Here is a 22,928-nt window from a genome sequence, read left to right as displayed (position 1 = left end):
CCAGGGATCAAACCCGTGTCCCCTGCATTGGCAGGCGGATTCTTAACCACTGCGCCACAAGGGAAGCCCCTCTCTTGTGATTTTAAGATGGCTTTTAGCTCTCTCAGTCTCACCAAACATAACTATCCCTGTGTTTTTTCTGAGTCATTTCTGCTTAATGGTTTTATAAAAACGTGGTTTTGTGACTCTCAGCCTTTCACAGCTACTGTAGACATTGTTTTCTGAGTTCTGCATTGTGAACACAATAATAAGATCATTATGATTCCATGTCTTTATCATATATAGTGATTAATAACGAACACAAACTGAAGGTATAGTCTGTTAGGATTCTTTCCCTTAAATTTTTTTCTTCAGTTTGTAAAACTCTGAGTATACTATTGTATTTAGGATTTTTAAGCTGATCAAATAATGTCCAAGTCTAGGCAAATCCGAATACTATAACATTCAACCTTGTAATATCCCAATATTTAATCTTGTAATATCCCAACATTTAACCTTGTAGCATCCCAGAATTTAACCTTGTAGCATCCTAACATTTAACCTTGCAGTATCCCAGTATTTAACCTTACAATAACCCAACATTTAACCTTGTAACATCCCAACATTTAACTCTGTGGTATCCAAACATTAACCTTGTAGTATCCCAGCATTTAACCTTGCAGCATCCCAACATTTAACCTTGTAGCATCGCAACATTTAATCTTGTAATATCCCAAGCGTGTGTCCCAGGTGTTCCATTGCCCTTGAAACTTCTTCACCATTTTGGTTTGTACACCAGGACCAGGAGGCACAGTGGAACTCCTAGAGCTGTGAATTGGGAGTCAGATCATGTTTCCCCAAAGAACCAGTGGTGTATGTTGACCCCCACTGACCCTCTGGGCCCTCTGTGGGGCCTCCTTCCTATGCAGAGATGGAAACTGGCAGGGCAGGATGGCAGCAAGGAGTCCCAAACATCTTTGCTGACAGTGGTGGTGACCATGAGACAGACAAGGTGACAGGCACCCTTAGTGCCTGAGATGCTCCCAAGCTCCCAGACTCTGGATGTCCCCATCCATTTACCACTCAGGCTCTTCCTCAGGAGAGCTAACCCTTTGTCCTGTACTTACATTCCTCTTTATCCATCCCTCCTGCATCACAGAACTGGCATGACCATGTTTCTTATCCCCTGGTTACAGTTCACTTCATCTGATATGGTTTTACTCATTAGAATAGTATTAGCATGAGGAGGGGCCCCAGTCAGCTGGTCAAGCAGATGTGTCGCGCGTGTTGTAGTAAAGTAACAGGCTTGTCAGGGTGCAGTCATGCAGGTGCTAATTAGCGCATTGTGAGAATTCCATGAATGAGAGCTGATTTTATGTTTGTTATTTCTTCTTATAGAGTGAGCTTTTGAGTAACCAGGAGAGTTATATGCTTCACTTGGTCAAACTCAAAACAGTGACCTTGGCTTACCTGACTGTTTCTTCGGAGTCTCAAGAATATAATCAGCCTGTAGACCCTTTATCTTTATCTTCCCTGCTTCATCATATATCAGAGATGTTATCCCAACACCACTAATTTCATACAGCTTACTTCTACTAATGTAACAAATAATATTTCGAAGTATAAATAACCACGATTATACCTTTATCGACCCTCTAATCAGATGCATTTAATATACTTACTATTTTACATAATACATTTCTCTCCTCTAGTATATTAAATTCCCTTATGATCATTGTTACCTATGGGTATAAATAGTGGTTAGTTTCCTGTGCTAGCTGGTAAGAGAATTTTGAAGGGAAGAAAAGACACAGAATCTGGCAACAAAAACAGAAATCTCAAATGTTTTACTAGAAAGTAAACAGAGTGGCTAGGGAGAAAAGCTTGATTATAACTCTTATGTAGTTGAATTAGTACATTCATCCGTGTTGTGATGAAAAAAACTAGGTTTTTGTGAGTTGGCTTGAGATCTAATCACCAATTGCAGTGTTATTTCTGTGACAAACCCTAGTTACATTCCAAACAGTCAGTTTATGAATGAACTTCTGCACACAATACATTTTTTAAAAATATTTATTTTGTTTATTTTACTTATTTATTTGGTTGCTCCCAGTCTTAGTTGTGGCTGGCGGGCTCCTTAGTTGTGGCATGCGAACTCTTAGTTGTGGCATGCCTGTGGGATCTAGTTCCCGGACCAGGGATGGAACCCAGGCCCCTCCATTGGGACTGCGGAGTCTTAACCACTGCGCCACCAGGGAAGTCCCTAAAGTACATTTTAAAAATATATATTTATTTATTTAATTAATTTATTTGGTTGTGCTGGGTCTAAGTTGTGCCAGGCAGGCTCCCTAGTTGTGGCATGCAAACTCTTAGTTGCGGTGTGCATGTAGGATCTAGTTCCCTGACCAGGGAACAAACCTGGGCCCCCTGCATTGGGAGTGCAGAGTCTTAACCAGTGTGCCACCAGGGAAGTCCCCCCACAGTACATTTTTAAAATGAAGACCACTCTAAGAGGTTAAAAAAAGTTTTATAATTCTAGTGTCTTCCCCTTTTCTTTTAATACTGCTGGATGCTACAAAGGGGATAATTTATAAACTTTGCAAGTTGGTAAATCCATATTATAATGTTCATAAGTGCAGAATTACGATGAATTCAGAAACTGTAGAGCCTCTTCTTTATTTGGAGAAATGACATTACTCCATCAGAATGGAATGCTTAAAAAAATTGGCTTTGATACCCAGAATCTCCCCTACAATTCCAGCGACCTCCCTTTGGCAGATTTGATGCTTTGGTCAAAGGATTTGCTGCTCTATATTCCCTATTACCACGACCTGCAGTGCCTGTCTGAATGATTAAACGGATTAAATGGATATATTTCAAGAATGTCTAGAATCCCCCCATATTTGGCACACATTTGGATGTACTAACCATACCTAATAAACCCAGGGGTCAGGTTGTTTATGGTCGAAAGCCTGAGGGCTATTTGTTCTTTATTGGTACTGAATCGATGGTTCCTTGATTGGTGCTACGAGGATGGTCCTCAGCACCAAGTGGAAGAAGCGTCCTCCTCCTGATGGCTCCAGCATAACCTTGTGTACACACGCCGAGCTTCGTGAGGAAAGGGACTGTGTCCATCTCATTCCTCACACTATCCAGGCCACCTAGCTGTGTACACATTATGTCATCGGTTTTTTTGTGTGCGTTTTTTGGCCACACTGCTCGTCATGCAGGGTCTTGTTCCCCGACCAGGGATCGCACCCGTGCCCCTTGCAGTGGAAGTGCGAAGTCTTAACCACTGGACTGCCGGGGAAGTCCCATGTCATTGTTTTTGTTTTTTTTCCATTCATTGAAAGTAGATACAGCAAGTTTCCTATTGCTACTCTATACCTGGAGAAACGAGAGCAACACACAGTTAAGTAAGAAGTGACAGGACTGTTGTCGTGATGAAATATTATGTGTGAAGTGCTTTCCTTGGTGCCCTGGCAGATAGAAACCCTCACTGATGATAGCAAGGGCCATGTTTATGACTGATTGTTGCCAAAAGAGCACAGCCAGTTGGTCACAGAGTGAGATTTAGAACACCGAGTCTCCCAACTCCCTGAGTCCCCAGCAGTGAGCCCCACCGATGGTCCCATTCCCAGGCCAGTCCTCCGTGGCTGAGCCCCGGGCTCCATGTAGCTCAGCTCTGAGTCCTCACGCCCCGTCCCCTCCCCGCTGTGACTGCAGTAAGCCTTGGTTTGCTTGCCTGTAAACAGTGGTAACAGAACAATGGGATGGATGCTATGTGAACCCCAAATAGTGTGATACCAAAAAAAAAAAAAGCCTCTCTTTATGCTTTGGCTTTGAAGTAATACAGATCCCTTCAAATCAAACCTTTGTCAAGAACCGTGCCATTTTAGAGCTGGTGAAGCTATTGATGAGTACGGTTAAGTCCCCTGCATACGAACGAGTTCCATTCCAAGAGCGAGTCCGTTAAGTCCAGTTTGTTCATGAGTCCAACAAAATTGGCCTAACACAATCGGCTATATAGTGCTGTACTGTGATAAGTTTATAATACTTTTCACACAAATAATACAGAAAAACAAACAAAAAAAATAAAGACATTTTTAATTTTATAGTATAGCACCTTGAAAAGTACAGTAGTGCAGTACCACAGCTGGCACACAGGGGCTGGCACCGAGTGAACAGGCAAGAAGAGTTCCTGACGGGAGGAGGAGAGGAGGGGGGAGGTGGTAGAGCTGAAGGATCGTCAGCAACAGGAGACGGAGGGCAAGCTGCAATTTCACTCACGCCTGATGCTGATGGCACAGGTTCTGGTTCCTTGCTGGATTCAATTCTATCTACTCCCTTGAAGGAACGATCCAGTGACGTCTGGGTAGTAGCTCTTTTTTTCTCGTCACAGATGACACGGTAGCACTGGATTGCATTCTGAACAGCTGCTGCCACCTCCATGTACTGTTCTGTGTTCGGGTCCTGTGCCTCAAAAACTAACACTGCCTCTTCAAATAAGGAAAGTCCCCTTGCCATTTCCTGCATCGTGAATCTCTTCAGTGCTTCAGTTACTTCTTTTTCCTCTTGTCACTCCACTCCCTCAATTACTTTCACTTTTGTTTCCATCATTACTGCTTGGCACTTCTTAGCAGTACCAGCTACATCACCACTGCTTTTACGCTTGCTTCCGGACATCTTGGACTTGAAATACAGATACGGTACTACTGTACTCTATACACTGCTATACAGTAAAGTACACAGAAGCACAACCACTTGTAGAGGATGCACGCTCGTGACAGCGTGCGCCAGACACGTGAGCTAACTTACGTGATTGGACGTGCGAACACATGTTAGCATGTTTGAGAGTTCACGACTTGAAGGTTCATATGTAGGGGACTTACTGTAAATGCAAAACTCTTGGTTGCTTTCGCAAAGTGGCAGGGACACTTCAGCTGGTAAGAAGTACCATTCTGTTTCAGGCATAGTCTGGAAACATGCAAGTTGTGAATTGGGCAAGGTTTTCAGAAGATGTCTCTTGCATAAGGTGCCACGAGGCCATCCATTGGGCCACCGAAGGGGCAGTGTGAGGATCAGATGGGATAAAGTATAAGAAGATGAGATTAAATTTATGAAACTTTGAATAGTTTGTGATCGGGAGAGGTGAATGATTCAACACGCTGGTGGCCTGGCTGAAGAAAAACTCATGCCGATGGCCGTGTGAGAACAGCTTGTCCAGGGGTGCTCGTGGCAGGTGGGCCGGTCAGGAGGGTATTGCGGTCCTCTGGGCAGTGAGCTATAACCAGGGGAGAGGAAACATGGTCTTGCCGGTTCTAGGATGCGGGAAGGATGGGTAGAGAGGAATTTAAGTAGAGGAGAAAGGGTTAGCTTTCCTGGACGGGGGGTTAGGATTTCAGTGTATGAATTTTGGGGGCGTGGGAGCAATTCAGTCCATAAGAGGCAGATGCTGCTACCTGTTTACAGCTTCGCAGATTGCAAGAAGCCATACGTCATGCCTTCAATTGCCTAAAAATTGGCCACAACTCTGTTAGGAAAAGAGACTTTAGAAGACAGAGGAACAGTGTGTGTGTGTAGAAGTTGGCTTGGAACTGGGTGGAGAAGGTGCTGGACTTCTGTTCTTGTCAGAAGGCCTGGACTGAGGAGCAAGGGTTCTGAGGCTGCCCCGCCGATAACCTATTGCTGAAATTAGAAGAGGAGGGACGAGAAGTGAGTGTTCCGTGCATATCCCAGAATCTTCCTATTAGTTTCTTTTTTTTTTTTTTTTTAAGATTTTTTGACGTACACCTTTTCTTTTTTAAGTCTTTACTGAATTTGTTACAATATTCCTTCTGTTTTATGTTTTGATTCTTTGGCCCCGAGGCACGTGGGATCTTAGCTCCCCCACCAGGGATCGAAGCCGCACCCCCTGCGTTGGAAGGCTAAGTCTTAACCACTGGACCTCTAGGGAAGTCCCTCCTATTAATTTCTGTACTCAGCCAAATTAGACCAAATCCATACACGTATCTACAAAGCATCTTCACTGTGCAAAGAAAATGCTGCTGGAGACCACCCATCACTTAACAGCCCCGCCTGGGGGTGCCGTGGGGAAGCCAGGGTCTGTGTGAGGTCGCAGGTGGGAGGGTACCCCTAGGAGCTGGGGCAGGCAGGAGGTTCTGTGGGTGTGAGAGGATTTGACAGAGTGCAGCAGCAGCGGTCTCCCTGCCAGGAAATCCTTCCCCATCACAGACCGAGTCACCTGCCTCCCCTGCGCCGGCCTCGGCTGGAGAAGTCGTTTTGTTTGCAAGTAACTGCTCAGCATGGGCTTACTCGAGGGCCGCATTGATTTTGTTGTTCTTTTCGCTGCTGCTGGTGTTGAACTGGGAAGTCCACTCTAGATCCTCCTGAATGAGTAGCCCATTACCTCATCTGACTGTTTCTCTACTCTTCCACTATTTCATTTAACTTTTCCTGCCAGTCAGTGGTTGAGTGTATTATCATCAGTTCTTGTTTGAGTTCTTGTGCCTTCAGGGACTGGGGAATGTAGAGGTCTTATTTTCATTAACTAAGCAACATCCTTTCCTGTCGCTTTGCTGCACAGAACGTTGGTTTCCTTGTTTGTATTTAAAAAAGGAAGAAAAACTTCTTACTAAAACAGTGAATAGATTCATAACCCTGTTGAAATCATTTTGCAGTATCTCTTCTTTAGACGACCTCCACAGAGGAGAGAAAATGCTGTGAAGGTCTCAGAGGTGGATGGTTCTTCTAAGTAATCTGCTGGTGGGATTTTGCATCACTACGTGTTGCTGGCTGGGGTGGGTGGTTCAAGGGAAATGGAAGCACGTGAATTCAATGCTTGTTTCTTGTTCTATCTTTTCTGTAACCAGGCTATATTCTCCGGTGCTTTGCAGCAGCTTCTGTTTTCCTTTACTCCCCAAGGGGGAAACAAATGTGTATTATCACGATGTTTTGTGCTTGGCAGTTACGCACAAAAATTTCTGCAGTAGCTGCCTGCACTTCTGGTTGAGATATACTTTAAGTGATGCACGATGGTTATTTTCCCTAAAGGAGTTGGAGCCCTAGTCTGGGGGTGGAAAATGGCAATAACATGGACACCGCTGTTCTTGGAAATAAAGTAAGCACTTGGGTTCTCAATAAACAATAAATTGCAGTGCGTTAAAATCCTAAGAAAAGCTACATGGCCAAGAGTTCATCTCATCCTTCCAAAGGTTTTACCATTGCTTCTGAAATATTATAGCAATATTCCACGAATAGCCATCCCAGGTACATTCTGATGTTTACTTTTAACGTGCCATGCCCAAAAGAGTTTAATTGTGGAATAAATGAACCGGGCATGGGAGTTTTATCCTAGTAACAACATATAATTTTGTTTGATCATGTTGAGCTGTAAACTAAACTTTGATAGACCTGTATAAAATTGAAAACCCAGTTAATGTCAGAAGTTCTGAGAAGAAGAAGGTTCTTTAGCTGCAACACAAATCCCTGGGAGAGAACGCTGAGAACACAGATGCTGAACACCTCTTTGAGAAAGGCTTGCTAGCAACTGAAGCCAAGCCACACATAGGTGTCTGATATCAGGGACAGTTAAGAAGAATACCTAAGAGAATCCAATATTTGTTTTTTAGGGCAAAGGCTTCCTTCTCCACAGTGGAAAAAGCCACAGATGAGAAAAGCCTGGTGCCACACTGCTCTGATCAGTCTCTCTGGGGTACCATCCCCTGGGGAAAAAAATGATGCCAGGTACTCACCAAACCTACTGCACATTCCCTGAAGATGATGAGCCTTGCAAAGACGTCTGGGCTCGTCCAGCATCTATGTAAAGTCATCCAGTTTTGTTCAGTTCTAATGACTTTCTGATTAGAAACATAAACGTGTGTGTGTGCGTACACGCAGTGTGATGTATGTGTAATTAACATACATGTCGTTATATGTGTTTAATTTTTAAGGTAATTTATGCATACGGGGAAAAAAATCAAATCTTGTATATGGGTAAGCAATGGTAAATCAGTCATCCCCCACTCACCCCCAAATGGCAGTTTTCTTCCCAGAGACAACTGTCAGTTTCTTGTGTATCTTTTCCAGATACATTTCTAAGTGTATTTGCATATTTTTTCCTTACATTTTATTTTCATAATTTTACTTACATTTTGAATAGAGAATCTATTCATATGGACCAACATTCAAAAGTTAGAAAAGAATGTATAAAATATTCCCTCCTAACCCACTTTCCCTCCCTAGAGGCAACACATAGTGCCAGTTCTTAAGACATCTTTCCAGAGATAGTGTATGCACATATGTATATACATTTCTCCTTTTTCACGTAAAAGGTAGCAAATTATGCGCAATGCCTTGCTCTTGTTTTTTACCATAGTATAGACAGTCTACCTCATTTTTTGTGTGGCTGCATGGTATTTCATTATATGGATTGACCATAATTTATTTACCCAGTCTCCTATCCGTGTTCACTTAGGTTGTCGATTATGATAGGCTGAAGGACTGGGGTTCCGGTGAAGCGAAGGAGGCATCTAGGGAGCAGAATTTAAGAAGGCACTTGCTCTCAGGGTTGTGTAGATGCAGGGCCAGCACTTGCATAAACCCAAGAGTGAATGCCTCCTTAAACTCTGCATTCACTCTCCTCGTCCTACTCCCAGCCCTGCTATGCTCTTACAACCAGGCTGCAATGAAAATTGTTGTTTGTACCTGTTTTTTGGGCACATATTGCTGGGAAAATTCCCAGGTGTTAAGATGTTGGGGTCAAAGTATATGTGGGTTTTCAAATTTGAATAAAGGAAATCATTTACACTCCAGCCAACGCTCTAAGAGAGGTCCTGTTTCCCCATGCTGTCACCAACAAATTGTATTATTAACACTTTTTGATTGTTGCCAGTTGGATGGATAACACATCAAGAAAAACGTCGTCACGCTAATTGTTTCAGGGATTGGGCCTGAAATCATAGTCTTGCATCTCAACATAGAAACGCATGGAGTTGACTGCAGCTCCCTCCGTCTTCCCCTGTAGTGTTCACCTGCATCTTGGTACTGACCAGGGGGTGGTGCACGCACTCTTCTCCATTCGTAGCCTAGAACATCAGCTGTGGAGTCAGGCTGGGTTAACCCAGGTGGGATCTGAGTTTAGGGTTGCCAGATTTAGCCAATAAAAATACAGGACTACAAATACTCCATGGGACATAATTATGCTAAAAACTCATCCGTTTGCAATTCACATGTAACTTGAGCATCCTGTATTTTATCTGGTATTCCTACTTGGGTTAAAATCCAGCTGTGCCACTTATCAACTCCGTGACCTTGAATGAGGTTCTCACCTGTGCCTCAGTTTCCTCATTCGTACTGTTAATTCTAGCCCCTAGGGTTCTCGCGGGAGCAAATGAGATCATCTGTGTAAAGCACTTAGCTGTGCTGAGTACAGAATAGGCATCCAAGCGTCTAAGCTCTCTTTATTACTCTGGCTTGTGCAGTCTTCACTGCCCGACATCCCAGATGGTGCCAGGTTCTCCTTCTGACCTCTGCCTTCACCCTGCTATTCCCTTTGCCTAGGAAAACACACCCCCTACCCAGCGGGCACTAATTCTTCCTAAGCCTTTTGATATTTGGTTGGAGTGTTGCTTCCTCTGACAACGCTCTCGAATACCTCCCAACTAATCAGTTACCCCCACCCTGTGCTTCCACAGGGCCCATTGCTCCCATCACAGAACTTCACAACCCATATGGTCACTGCCTGTTTTCATGTTGGGCCCCCTCCAGACTTTGAACTCCATGAGAACAAAGATAACATCTAACTTATTCTGGTGTGGCCATGACCTAGCACACAGTAGGACGGCAGGTGCGCGTTGATTAAATGCCTAGCGGAAGACAAATACTTTCTCTTCTTTCAGCCCTGCAATGACTGGGGCTTTTTAGATTTTTGCCTCTGGATTTGAAAGAGCAGTGACTATATTTGGAGTTTAACAGTGAATCTCTAATTAACTTTTCATTAGGTTGTGTATTTAAAGTCCCAAATGGGACCATGGATTGAGGGGCATAGCTGCCAGTGCCAGAGTTCAGATTGTAAAATGGAATCTTAAAGTGAAAAGAGACACTCATTCTAAATAAGACCTTTTCATGCATCTGATACCCCAGAAGCTGTGAACAGAAATGAATCGTGCTCATTTCTTCCTCCAAGGGGACTTGCCGGTACTTAGAGGTGAATCGGCTTGTAACTGTCCTGGAGCTTCTTTGTCCCTGGACGTGACATTGTCTCTTAACAGCATCAGGCTTAAGCAATGTCTTGCATGTACCAAATGCTCAGTAGCATTTTATTAAATTGAATATTTTATCATTATGTATGTACACACTTTATGATAGCACCAAGATTTGCTCTAAAGAAGACAGATACCAAATAAAGGATCACTTTGGAGGGAAAAATAACTTACGGAAGACCTTGGCCAGCAGCAACAAGTCCAGATAATGGCAGAATGTTTACATGTTTTTCTCCTCCATGTTTTCTTATTCAAATGGTAAAGCTGACACGTATTTCGATGGTCTCCTTTCTTGCCATTCCTAGTATCACGGCCCTGTTCCAGTCTTTATTACCTTTTGGCTGAAAACCATAAAATCGCCTCTCTGTCGGCGCCCCTTCCTCCATTCACCTCCCTCTAAGTCCTCCCGTCTGCCTTTGGCAGATGAATCTTCTTGAGGACGTGTTCCTCCTAATGTGACACCCTTCACAGAACACGTCAGGGCCCCACACCCCCGCTGCCTCCCTCGCCTGTGTAGTGCAGGCACAAAGGTGGTCGGGACATTATTTTCAGAAGTACACATCACCTGTAATCTCTGGGCATGGGCCAACCTGCTGGGTCATGGTCCAGTCCCAGAATGGCCAGCATGGCTGTGGGTGTGTTTGCAATGACAGAAACTCAAACAAGATTTCCTTAAAAGCTGTAAGCTTCCTGAGTGGTAGACCTTGATCTTAGCTCTCCTTGATTCCACAGTTACCACAGGCTGATCCTAAAATTCATGTGGAAACTCAGGAGACCCAGAATAGCCAGAACAACCTTGAAAAAGAAGAACAAAATCAGAGGACACACACTTCCTGATTTTAAACTTACGAGAAAGCTGTAGTAATCCAAACAGTGTGGTACTGGCATAAGGATAGACATCAGTGGAATAGAATTGAGAGTTCAGAAATAAGCCCTCACATTTAGGATCAATTGATTTCTGACAAGGTTACCAAGATAATTCAGTGGGGGAAAGGATAATCTTTATAACAAATGGTGCTGGTACAACTGGATATCCACATGCAAAAGAGTAGATTTGGACCCCTACCTCACACCATATTCAAAAATTATCTCAAAATATATCAAAGACCAAATAAAAGCTAATACCGTAAAACTCTTAGAAGAGAATGTAGGCATATATCTTTGTATTAGACTTTGTATTAGACAGTGATTTCTTAGATATAATACTAAAAGCACAAACGACAAAAGAGAAGACAGGTAAGTTGGACTTTATCAAACTTGAAAAATTTTGTGCTTCAAAAGACATTATCAAGAAAGTGGAAAGACAAACCCATGGAATAGGAGAAAATATTTGCAAATTATATAGCTGATAAAGGACGAGTATCCATAATATATAAAGAGCTCTTACAGCTCAGTAATGAAAAGGCAGATAACTCAGTCTGAAAATGGACAAAGGATCTCAATAAACATTTCTTCAAAGAAGGTGAACAAATGGCCAGTAAGCACGTGAAAAGATATTCAGCATCATTAGTCATTAGGTACAGGCAAATGAAAACCACAATGAGATTCCACTTTATACCCACTAGGCTGGCTCTAACCAAAAAGACAGAAAATAACAAGTATTGTCAAGAATGTGGAGACATTGGGACTCTTGTACATTGCTGGCAGGAATGTAAAATGTAAAACAGTGTTTTTGGGAGACAGTCTGGTAGTTATTTAAATGATTAAACATACAGTTATGACCCAGCAATTTCACTCTTAGAGAAATACGCAAGAGAAGTTTATAGTCGTTTATAGCAGCATTATTCATAATAGCCAAAAAGTGGAAACACTCCAAATACCCATCAGCTGATGAATGGATAGACACAGTGTGGTGTATCTGTACAGTAGAGTATCATTCAGCAGTAAAGGAATGGAGTGCTGATACAGTCTACAACATGGATGAACCTCGGAAACATTGTGCTAAGTGAAAGAAGCCAGCCACTCAAGACCATTTATTATAAGATTCTATTTATATGAAGCAAAAAAAGAATTAAAAACAAAAACAAAACACTTTTCTGGTGCTTTCTTTTCTTTCCTCTATTTTCTGTCTTTCTGAGAGCGAAGAACATACCTTACACATTGGCCTTGTCATTTGTTTTGTATTTGTTCCCATTAAAATTATACTTGTACTTGTTTACCTAACGATATAGTTGTAGCACATTTGTAATTTTTTAAATGTCTTGATTGTTTTTCTGATTGTAAAAGTAATTCATGCTCATTATAAGAATTCAGACTTTACAGGAGACGGAAATGTTTTCTGTCATTCCATTCACCACAGATAATTACTATTAATAGTTGGTCCATATTTTTCTAGAAATTTTATCTCTGAGTATACTAACTTGTTGGCTTATTTTCAACAGAATCATATATACTGGTTCTTGCAACTTACTGTTTTCACTTAACCTCTCCGCCCAAGCCATAGCTCCCCAAGCTTTAGCAGTGTATATTTACTTACCTGTTTATTATATATCTATATATTTATACACAAATATACATTTATGTGATACATATTTACCGTTTATTGTTCCATAGTAAAGACACACTCCCTACTGATGAAAATTTAAGTCATTTCAGATTTTTCTGTCTTCTCAAATGATGCTACAGTGAATATACATACACACGTATATTTCTGTAGGATAAATTCTTATAAATGGAATTGCTAAGGACTAGATATAATGAGTTTTTAAAATTTTATATTGATCTTTCCTAATTGGCCCCTAAAAGGAGTTTTAATTTATGATCTTAACCATTTAGTAGATGCCCTGATGTGACTGTTCTGTTTCCAATCTTCAGATGATAAATGGCCACCACTGACGGTGTTTCCAGAGATCTCTTAGGGCTGGCACTAGAAGTTCTCATCTTTGGCAGGTTTCACCCTCAGTACAAGTGTCTTATCATTGTCCATCCATCCATTCATCCACCTTTCTGCAGTGCCCCGTGGCTTCCAAACATCACAAGCAAATTGCCAGGTAAAGTTGAGCTGGATATTCTCCCCACCCATGTGCTAGGGTGTCAGCATGCACGTGTGTGCTGTCCTTTCCTTCACAGCTCAGGGATCAGCAGTAGGGCCAGGGGCCAATCACCCTGAGAATAAGGAGGATACCAGGGAGATCTAAGATGACCTAAGGTCTAGCTTTCCTCCTCCTTGCCTTTGCACTGAGAGGGCTAGGAGGGGAGAGGGTTAGGGCTAGGGGACAGACAGGCGAGCACATGCTACACATCGGGCACTTAATGCATGATCTCATTTATCTTACAGCATCTCCATAAAAGAGGTGTTAAAATTTCCATTTTAAGGGGTAGAGGCCCAGAAGGGATTGTGCCCAAAGGACACCACCCCTCATGAAGGCAGTCTGACAACCTCTGAATCCAGAGCCCACCTGTGCTTTGGCTTGAAATGCCAACCCTAGCATATAAGTGGAATCATATAGTATTTGTCTTTTTTTGATTGGCAAGTTATCCTTAGCATAATGTCCTCAAGATTGATCTATGTTGTAACATATGTTAGAAGTTCCTTCCTTTTTTAAAGCTGAATTGTGTGTATATACCACATTTTGCTTACCCATTCATCCACTGATGGACGTTTGGGTTTCCAGGTTTTAGCTATTGTGAATAATGCTGCTGTGAACGTGGGTGTACAGATAACTCTTCAGGACCCTGCTTTCAATTACTTTGGGTATATACCCCGAAGTGGAATTGCTGAATCATATAGTAATTCTATTTTTAATTTTTTGAGGAGCCACCATACTGTTTTTCCACAGCAGCTGTTCCACTTTATATTTCTAGTAACAATGTACAAGGTTTGCAATTTCTCTACATCCTCACCAATGCCTGTTTTTTGTTTGTTTGTTTTTGTTTGTTTGTTTTTGCTGTAGCCGTCTTAATGGATGTGAGGTGGTGTCCCATTTTGGTTTTGATTTGTATTTCCTTAATGACTAGTGAGGTTGAGCATCTTTTCATGGGTTTATTGACCATTTTTATATCCTCTTTGGAGAAGTGTCGTTTCAGTCCTTTACCCACTTTTGTGTCAGGTTGTTTGTTGTTGTTGAGTATTGGGAGTTATCTATATATTCTGGATATTTTGCCTTATCTGATGTATGATTTGAAAATATTTTCTCCCAAAATGTAGGTTGCCTTTTTACTCTGTTGATAATGTCTTTTGATGCACAAAGTTTTTAATTATCATGAAGTCCAATTTGTCTATTTTTTCTTATGTTGCTTGTACCAGTACATCAGATTTTATATTGAAAAAGAGCTTTTGATTTTTACCTCTAATCTGTTTCTTCCCCAGTCTTTTCTGTGTCAGTAAATGACATGACTAACCTTCCAGTTGCTCAGATGTCTGGGAATTATTTTTGAGTCCTTCTCCTTCTTGTAGTCAATACAACAAAGATTTCTCTTGTTTCTACCTCCTAAATATCTCTTAAATCCTTCTATTTAAACCTCCAGTTCTTCACTGCCAGTAAATAGAAATAAAATAGATTTTTATATATTGACCTTTCCTCCAATAACCAAGCTAATTCCCCTTATTAGTTCTAGGGGCCATTTTTTCTTTGTAGATTTGTTGGGGTTTTCTATGGAGACAGTCATATCTTCTGAGAATAGACAGTTCTATTTCTTCTTTTCCAGTCTGTATGCTTTTTATTTCTTTTTTTTCTTGCCCTATTACACTGGCCAGCACTTCCAGTATGATGTTGAATACAAGTGGTGAGAGCAGACCTTCTTGCCTTGTTCCTAATCATAGGGAGAAAGCATTCAATCTTTCACCATTAAGTATATGTTAGCTATATATTTTTTTTTTGTAGATGCCCTTTCTCAAGTGAAGGATGTTTATTTCTCTTCCAAGTTTGCTGAGAGATTTTATCAATGTATTTTAAGGCTATTCTGAAAACAACAAGGTAATAATCTCTGCTTTAATGAACATTGACTGTAGTTAGTTACACATTTCGTGATACCACATCATGTTAAAAATTCAAAGTCAATGAATAGTGTAAATAAGTATTTTGTTATTATCTTTATAATGTTCTTTACCTCCTGGTTTAATTTTAATCCATTGCATTAAAATTTTTTTAAAGATATTTTAAACACATCATAGCTTTCCATACTGCCCTGCCAGTCCCATGCAGAATTATCCTCAGCATGCAACAGGTGTGTGCTGACCTCGGGGTCCCTGTTCTCTTGGTACCCACTTCTCAGCAGATACCCCTCATCCAGTTTGAAGACCTGCCCAGATCAATCCTTTTCCTTCTCTCTTCTGAGCCATTTCTTGCAATTTTTCTTCCTTAGCCAGAGTCTTATTTTCCTGCCTCCTTCCCTATCTTCTCTGTGAAGCGCAGAGCCTCGCTTAATAATAATCTCATGGGAGCTCTGGATCCTTGGCCAGGTTTCCATTTTTTTTCTACTCCTGATGCTAGTGAGGTTTGGCTTTGGGCTTTGCTACAACATTATGACTATTTTAGGAAAGTGTGCTAAGGTGTGCTATAAGCTATGTTAATTCTAAGGTATTATTGATATTCTGACCCTAAAGAAATTCTGATATACACAAATGAGTGTGTTGAATGTAATGCAGATGTTTTCATTAAACTTGGCTTTTTACCATCTAGAATTTACTCCTTCACTATGAAATTCTTACCTAAAAATTATTTATATCCGTAGAGAATGTTTTTATTCCTTTAGAAATGATTTTTTTTTTTTTTGGCTGCACCTCACGGCTTGCAGAATCTTAGCTCCCTGCTGACCAGGGATTGAACCCATGCCCCTGCAGTGGAAATGCGGAGTCCTAACCACTGGACTGCCAGGGAAGTCCCCAGAAATGATACATTGATTGCTCTGTGTACATGGTTGGGTTACTGATAAAGAGGGAAGAATTACTACATTCAGGTGTGGAATGGAGGGAAGACAGATCACCTTTTCTATACCTGTTTGTACCAAATTCTGGAAATTATCTTGGTATGAATCCTTACAGCTGCCCTCTGAATTGTGGGGTTATCATTCCCATTTCACACATACTGAGGCCAAGGCTCAGAGGACCCAGGTAACTCATTCAAGGCCACACAGCTTGTGAAGGGCAAGAGCCAAGGTCCAAACCCATGTGTCACAGACTCCCCATCCACACCTTGCCAGATGGGGGGTGGGTATAGGAAGTCCTGGAAAAGCTGCACAAGAGAGGCTTATCTTTGATTGAGGGGATCCAGGGAAGATGGGCTTCATGTTTTTTAACAGGTTATTGGGGATTATTTGTGATTTCTCCAAGAGCAGCATCCCTCTGAAGTTTGGAAACAAACAAACCTCCTATTGTTGTGTATAATTCACAGCTCTTTGCTGTAGATTGCTTTGTAGACAAGGTCTCCTTTCCAAGGTTTGAATAAGTCTGTCTTTTGAGGTGCTCATTTTTAACTTTTCTGTGTGTGGTCATTAGCTACTTGAACATTCTTTGTGTCTGCCTCAGTCAGTGTATGAAGCATTGTGATGAAATGTCTTTTGAAAATCAAGAATGGGAGACACTCTGCACCCCAGTGTATTATAACGTCCTTGTCCTGTGGATCAGGACTTCATAATACACTGTGACCGGGACACTGTAATGAGAGGCAGCCACTCTGAGCCGGAACACCAAGTTCAAGTTCTCCGCTGTTTGTCAACTGAGTTAATACACGTACAGTTCTTAGAACAGTGCCTGTCCTGGAGTAAGTGCTCGGTAAATATTGGCTAGTATTGAGTGTCAGAAAATCCCTGAGTCAGTGGAAAGAAGGAGACAATTGTGGTAGTTTGGGGGTCTTTTAGAAAACTGATTACAAAAAGTAGTGATACATGACAGTTGGTTCATGGAGTCCCTTTGAGATGGTTTATCATGTTCAAGGCCATAAAGGATTCATCCTCTCTAACTAGCAGTCTGTTCACATGGGAAAAGAACAGACCAGTGGGGTCTTAGAGGGGTTTAGAGTCAACACAGATACCCACAGTCCAAGTTCAGCTAAGGAAGCAACATCAGTCAATGGCCTCTTCAAACCAGGAGCCCCAGGGCCAGCCCAGACCAGTGAGGAAGCAGATTCTGTGTGTAGGCAAATCCCCAGCACCACCGAGAGAGAGGCTTCCTGGTCCCCAGTGCTAGGCAGGACCTGCTTCTCCCCTCGCCTGAGCTCTTTCTGTGGGGATCAGCCAGCCTTTCCCCAGTAAATTCCACTCACCCCCGAGATTGGGGTCTACTGCAAATGTAGCCACCTGACTGGCCTCCCCTAAATTTTCTTTAACCCTTAGGATCCTGAGGCTAAGGATTTTTTTTTTAATTCTTTTTTTAAAAATGAAAATAATACATAAGCTTTTTAAAATTTAGTTCTTTTTTAAAATGAAACTGATACATAAGCTTGGAAAAAGTGAGGGAGAAAGGAAGGAACTTTAAAAATATAGTATAAAGGGTTTTAAACCCAATGTGAAAGTCTCCTTCACTCCCCACTTTTGTTTCCCAGATTTAACCAGAGTTGATAGTTTCCTTTGTATCTTTGGAGAAGTTCTATCCATAATATATGAATATGTGTAAGCCTTTTTGAAATTTATGTGTGATTTTTACTCCTCCATGTCTTACCTTTTTAATTTAATATATATTACAGATCTTTCCAGAACATCCATACAGATCTACCTCTTTATTTTCTCTTCATCTGTTTATTTTATTAGGATTAAATATAAAAATATTTCAGTGAGATATGGGAGTTCTGAACTCTGAAGTGTCTAACAACCTAGCTAAAAGTAAGTGAACACCAAACTTGGCAGAATTACCAGGAGAAATCGATCGATCCATAATTAGAGTGATGACCTAACCAGGTCTTTCAGAAACTGATACAGATCAATAGGCCAAAAGCAAAGAATAATGACATAGGAGGTTTGAATCACCCCATTAACAAGTTTGATTGAGTGGAAATATGAGGGACTCTGTATTCAACAGTTAGAGAATGCACATTCTATACACACTCTCGTGGGATATTTAGAAAAGCAGGCATATACTTGCTGTAAAGGAAATCTCACTGCTAATCTTGTGGTTGTAATTTCTGAAGTGGCTTTGTCATCTCCCTCTCTTTCTTTCCTGAGTTAGTTCTACCAGTTCCTATTTCACGTCTGCCTATTTTCTGACCATCTAAGCTGAATTCCTTTATTTCTGCTTTATGTTCTTCTTTCTTAGCTGTAATTGCTTTGTAAAGACTTTGCTGCTTTCTTTTTAATTCATGATGGAAATGAAATGTGGGGTATAATTTTCATCTGCTCATGGCAGCATTTTTCAGGTGAATTTTTATCATCCCTCGTGAAGGTGGGCTTCTCTCTTTCATCATTTTTCATATGCTGTCTTTGCAGGATGCTGAGCTTATTCCTCAGGACTATCAGGAATCATGTCCTTTCCCCGCTTTGCTTTTCTCAGTCATGCTTAATAACATCTGATACAGATGGGTGTGCTTCTATAATTTACTTGACAGATTGTCTGACTCACTAGTTTGAAAGGAAGGGTTTGTGTCTCTTTGACTCACAGCTGACCCTGGTAGCTAAATCAGTACCTTATACATAGTCAGTACTCGATAAATATTTGTTGAATAAATTAGCACCAAAAAAACCCAGATCTGGAATTAAATTGGTCATCTCAAAGCCCATTTTTTAAGGTTTTAATACATTATTACAGGAAGCGTGGAAGCCAGGAATCTGAGGGAGGAGGGAACCCACTCTTTGTCCAAATAATCATCTCCATACTGACTCCTGAGTGCCAGGGGGCATGTGCTTCATATTGAGGCATTGAGCCCCTGCTCTCTAACACACTGTTAGTAGAATATAAAATGCCTCCTCCCCTGTATGGGGAAGGTTTGGCAAGATACACATGCCAGTTGATGTAGCCATTTGGATTCTAAGAATGTGTCCCATAAAGGTGGTCACACAGTCTGCGCGGTCGTCTGTATGGTAAGAAAAACTTAAATAGCTGTCGTTTGAGGTTAGCGTTCAGAGCTGGGTCCATACACCTCAGGGGTGCATTTGATGACCCCTTGAAACAGGGCAGAAAAGTCACAACTATTTATATTTATTTTCTAAATAAAAGATAGAAATCGAGCTTCACTAATATTTACAATTAGAATGACTCTACACCATCACTCAATCAGCAGTTTTGGGTCAGATGGCCAGTTAGACACTGAATTTCCAGGGGAAGGAGGACAGCAGTTCCCACCTCACTTGTTGATTTGTTTTTAACGTATGACTGCTTTTTGCAGTTTCCGTGGGTCCAGTTGAGTGGATTTCTAGATTATTCTCTAATTTGATATTGTAAAGGCACAAACAGCCTCAGCCGTTTCAGGACATGACCCTCACTCTTCCAGGGACGCCCTGGAGGAAGGAGCAGACGGAGGACCTGCAGCGGGTGCTCAGGACCGTGGACGGCGAGATCCCGCTGGTCCTTGTCAGCGGCAACCATGACGTGGGCAATGTCCCCACCCCCGAGACCATCGCGGAGTTCCAGCGGACTTGGGGAGACGACTATTTCAGCTTCTGGGTTGGGGGCGTCCTGTTCCTCATCCTCAACTCGCAGTTCTTATACGATGCCTCCATGTGCCCTACCTTGAAGCAGGCCCAGGACCAGTGGCTGGACCAGCAGCTGAGCGTCGCAAGGCAGCAGAAGTGCCAGCACGCCATCGTCTTCCAGCACATCCCGCTGTTCCTGCAGAGCATCGACGAGGACGATGACTACTTCAACCTCGCCAAGTTGGTGCGGAAGGAGATGGCAGACAAGTTCTCCCAAGCAGGTAGGCCTGGGGCCCCAGCTGACTGGGTGGAAGGGTGATCTGGAGAGGAGGTATCCAGATCCTTCTCCTGCCCCTCTGCGGCCTGGCAAGGGGGAGAGAGGATGGGGCTTTGGGCAGGACTGGATTCTAATCCCAGCTCGGCACTCATGGCTGTGTGGCCTTAGATGAGCTGCCTTGCCCTCCGAGTCTGTAAAGTAGGAATAGCAGAAGCAGCTCTCTCATGGGGTGGCTGTGAGGATTCAGTGAGAAGGGGCCTGGACAGGATGAGAACAGCCCCAAGCTGAGTACTGAAGTCATAGCTGCTCACAGCTGAGGATGGGGACCCTGCAGGTTGGGGGCTATTGGGGAGCGGGGGGCCAGAGCGGGTCTGGTCTGAGTGTGGCTGTATGTGCCCCAGGCAAAAGAAGATGCCAGGAGTATCTTTTCTCATTTCTCTGGGAAGCAGGAACTTGCCCAAGGGCAGATGATATTTAAGAGCCCAACCCTACCAGTATTAGATGTAACCCGGGAAATCCTGGAACGTGGCTATAGGGCAGGTCCTGGAGCCTCATCAGTGTTCTTTTAGTGAGGTGGACTGAGTTCTCCTCCAGAAGTAAGAGGAGAAATCTGTTTAGCCTGATCTTACCCTGCTGTGAATTTTAAGCTAATCATACATATGACACATTCGTGAGCGCACACACACACACACACACACACACACACACACACACACACACGCACACTGAGGACACTCCATTTCTAGAGATCTCAATTCCGGTGGCGCTGTGTGCACTGCCAGCCCACACACCTCATTTCTCCTCCTGGGAGCCCCTGCAGCTTTCCTCTCATGAGAAATGGTGCGTTCTCAGCCGGTTCCTTGCATTACCACTGACTTGGCAGGATTCCAATTTTGACGGCTGTTGTGTCTCTTGTTTTGGTCCTAATGCCTCCTTTCAGATCTTTCCAGAGTGTACTTCATCAAACGCCTCTAAAATATAAATACATTCTTCTATTTGTTAGGGAGAGGGAGGGGCCCTGACCCAATAAGTAGCAAGCATTCATTAAAAAAAAAAAATCCTGGCACTCTTTTCACCTTTGAGCATTAAATGTGTTCACATTTACTTGTGAAAAGTACAATAGGCCCTTCTGTATTTTCGAGACATTTTACAAAAAGCTTGCGTAATTGGAGACGTTTTCCAACTGTTCCATGGAGATGAAGTTGGAAAACTTTTATCAAAGCCTTTGAAATTTTATGCCATGCTTGAGTTGGTGCAGAAAACCAACTTTTTTTGTTTTTGTTGACAAGGAAATGAAGTGTCAAGATGGCATCAGCACCACCACGGAGACTGTTTTGTAACAGAGAATAATGCCAGAGAGAACACTTAGTGCCACTGAAATGGTTCCTTTTATATCAAATGTTAAATGATGCAAATGCCATCCCTGTGGCTGCTGTTTGTTGTCAGCCACATCCTTGAGTGGCATGGGGTTCTGGGTTTCCCACCATAGGACGGAGCACATGCAGCCCAGGAGCAGCCCCAGATACTGAGACCTGGAGACGTTTATAAAGAGGGCGACCCCGGCTCTAACAGGGCATCCGCGGGGGAGTTCTGCTGCCCACCCACCAGGAACCCCAGAGGGTGACATTGCATCTGGGATGCACCAGCCACCCACGTCCCCCATGAGGCCTGCAGCCCTGCGAGCTCAGGGAGGATTTGTCGGCACCCCCAGAGCTGGTCTGTGTCTCGGAGGTGGGCTCCAATTGCCCCAGCTCGCAGAGACTGATATCTACCACCAGAATGGCATTTTATTAATTTAAAAAAAAATTTTTTTAAACATCTTTATTGGAGTATAGTTGCTTTACATTGGTGTGTTAGTTTCTGCTTTATAGCAAAGTGAATCAGCTATGCATATACATATATCCCCATATCTCTTCCCTCTCGCATCTCCCTCCCACCCTCCTCCCTATCCCACCCCTCTAGTTGGTCACAAAGCACCAGGCTGATCTCCCTCTGCTATGCGGCTGCTTCCCATTAGCTATCTGTTTTACATTTTATTAATTTAGAGCAAGGCTGAAATCCTCCCCTTAACCCTAGCAGTGCAGTCTCTTCCTGTAGGCAGAACAGCATGGGAGGGCAGGTTACAATCAGGAGGTTGCTTGCTGAGCGTGAGACAGAGCAGAGAGACTGGTTTTCTTATCTGCTCTTTATTTTTCAACAGAAGTATAATTGATTTACAATATTGTGTTAGCTTCAAGTGTACAACGCAGTGATTCAGTATTTTTGCAGATTATACTCCATTATAAATTATTACAAGATATTGGGTATAATTCCCTGTGTTGTACAGTATATCCTTGTTACTTATCTATTTTATATATAGTGGTTGGTATCTGTTAATTCCATACCCCTAATTTGTCCCCTCTCCCTTCCCTCTCCCCTTTGATAACCACAAGTTTGTTTTCTATGTCTGTGAGTCTGTTTCTGTTTTGCATATACATTCATTGGTATTATTTTTTAGATTCCACATATAAGTGATATCGTACAGTATTTGTCTCTCTCTGTCTGACTTATGTCACTGGGCATGATAGTCTTTAGGTCCATCCATGTTGCTATAGATGGCAGTATTCCTTCTTTTTTATGGCTGAGTAATATTCCTGTGTGTGTGTGTGTGTGTGTGTGTGTGTGTGTGTGTGTGTGTGTGTGTATCTGTTTCTGTTTTGCATATACATTCATTGGTATTATTTTTTAGATTCCACATATAAGTGATATCATACAGTATTTGTCTCTCTGTCTGACTTATGTCACTGGGCATCATAGTCTTTAGGTCCATCCATGTTGCTATAGATGGCAGTATTCCTTCTTTTTTATGGCTGAGTAATATTCCTGTGTGTGTGTGTGTGTGTGTGTGTGTGTGTGTGTGTGTGTGTGTA

The 22,928-nt window shown here is 42.3% G+C and overlaps 1 protein-coding gene across 2 annotated transcripts in view; it reads left to right on the top strand.

The window, feature by feature from the left end:
* Nucleotides 1-22,928, top strand: part of CPPED1 (calcineurin like phosphoesterase domain containing 1) — a 124,204-nt gene that overhangs the window by 64,300 nt on the left and 36,976 nt on the right. For both annotated transcript variants that reach the window (XM_007100194.4, XM_007100193.3), the window contains one exon: nucleotides 19,601-20,023. In XM_007100194.4, the coding sequence (XP_007100256.1) occupies nucleotides 19,601-20,023 (423 nt within the window). The remainder of the gene's footprint in view (nucleotides 1-19,600; nucleotides 20,024-22,928) is intronic.

Source organism: Physeter macrocephalus, chromosome 14, assembly GCF_002837175.3.
Source record: "Physeter macrocephalus isolate SW-GA chromosome 14, ASM283717v5, whole genome shotgun sequence".
In the NCBI taxonomy this organism is placed as follows: Eukaryota; Metazoa; Chordata; class Mammalia; order Artiodactyla; family Physeteridae; genus Physeter; species Physeter macrocephalus.
Note: the sequence above shows the minus strand (reverse complement) of the source record. Positions and strands in the feature narration are given on the sequence as shown.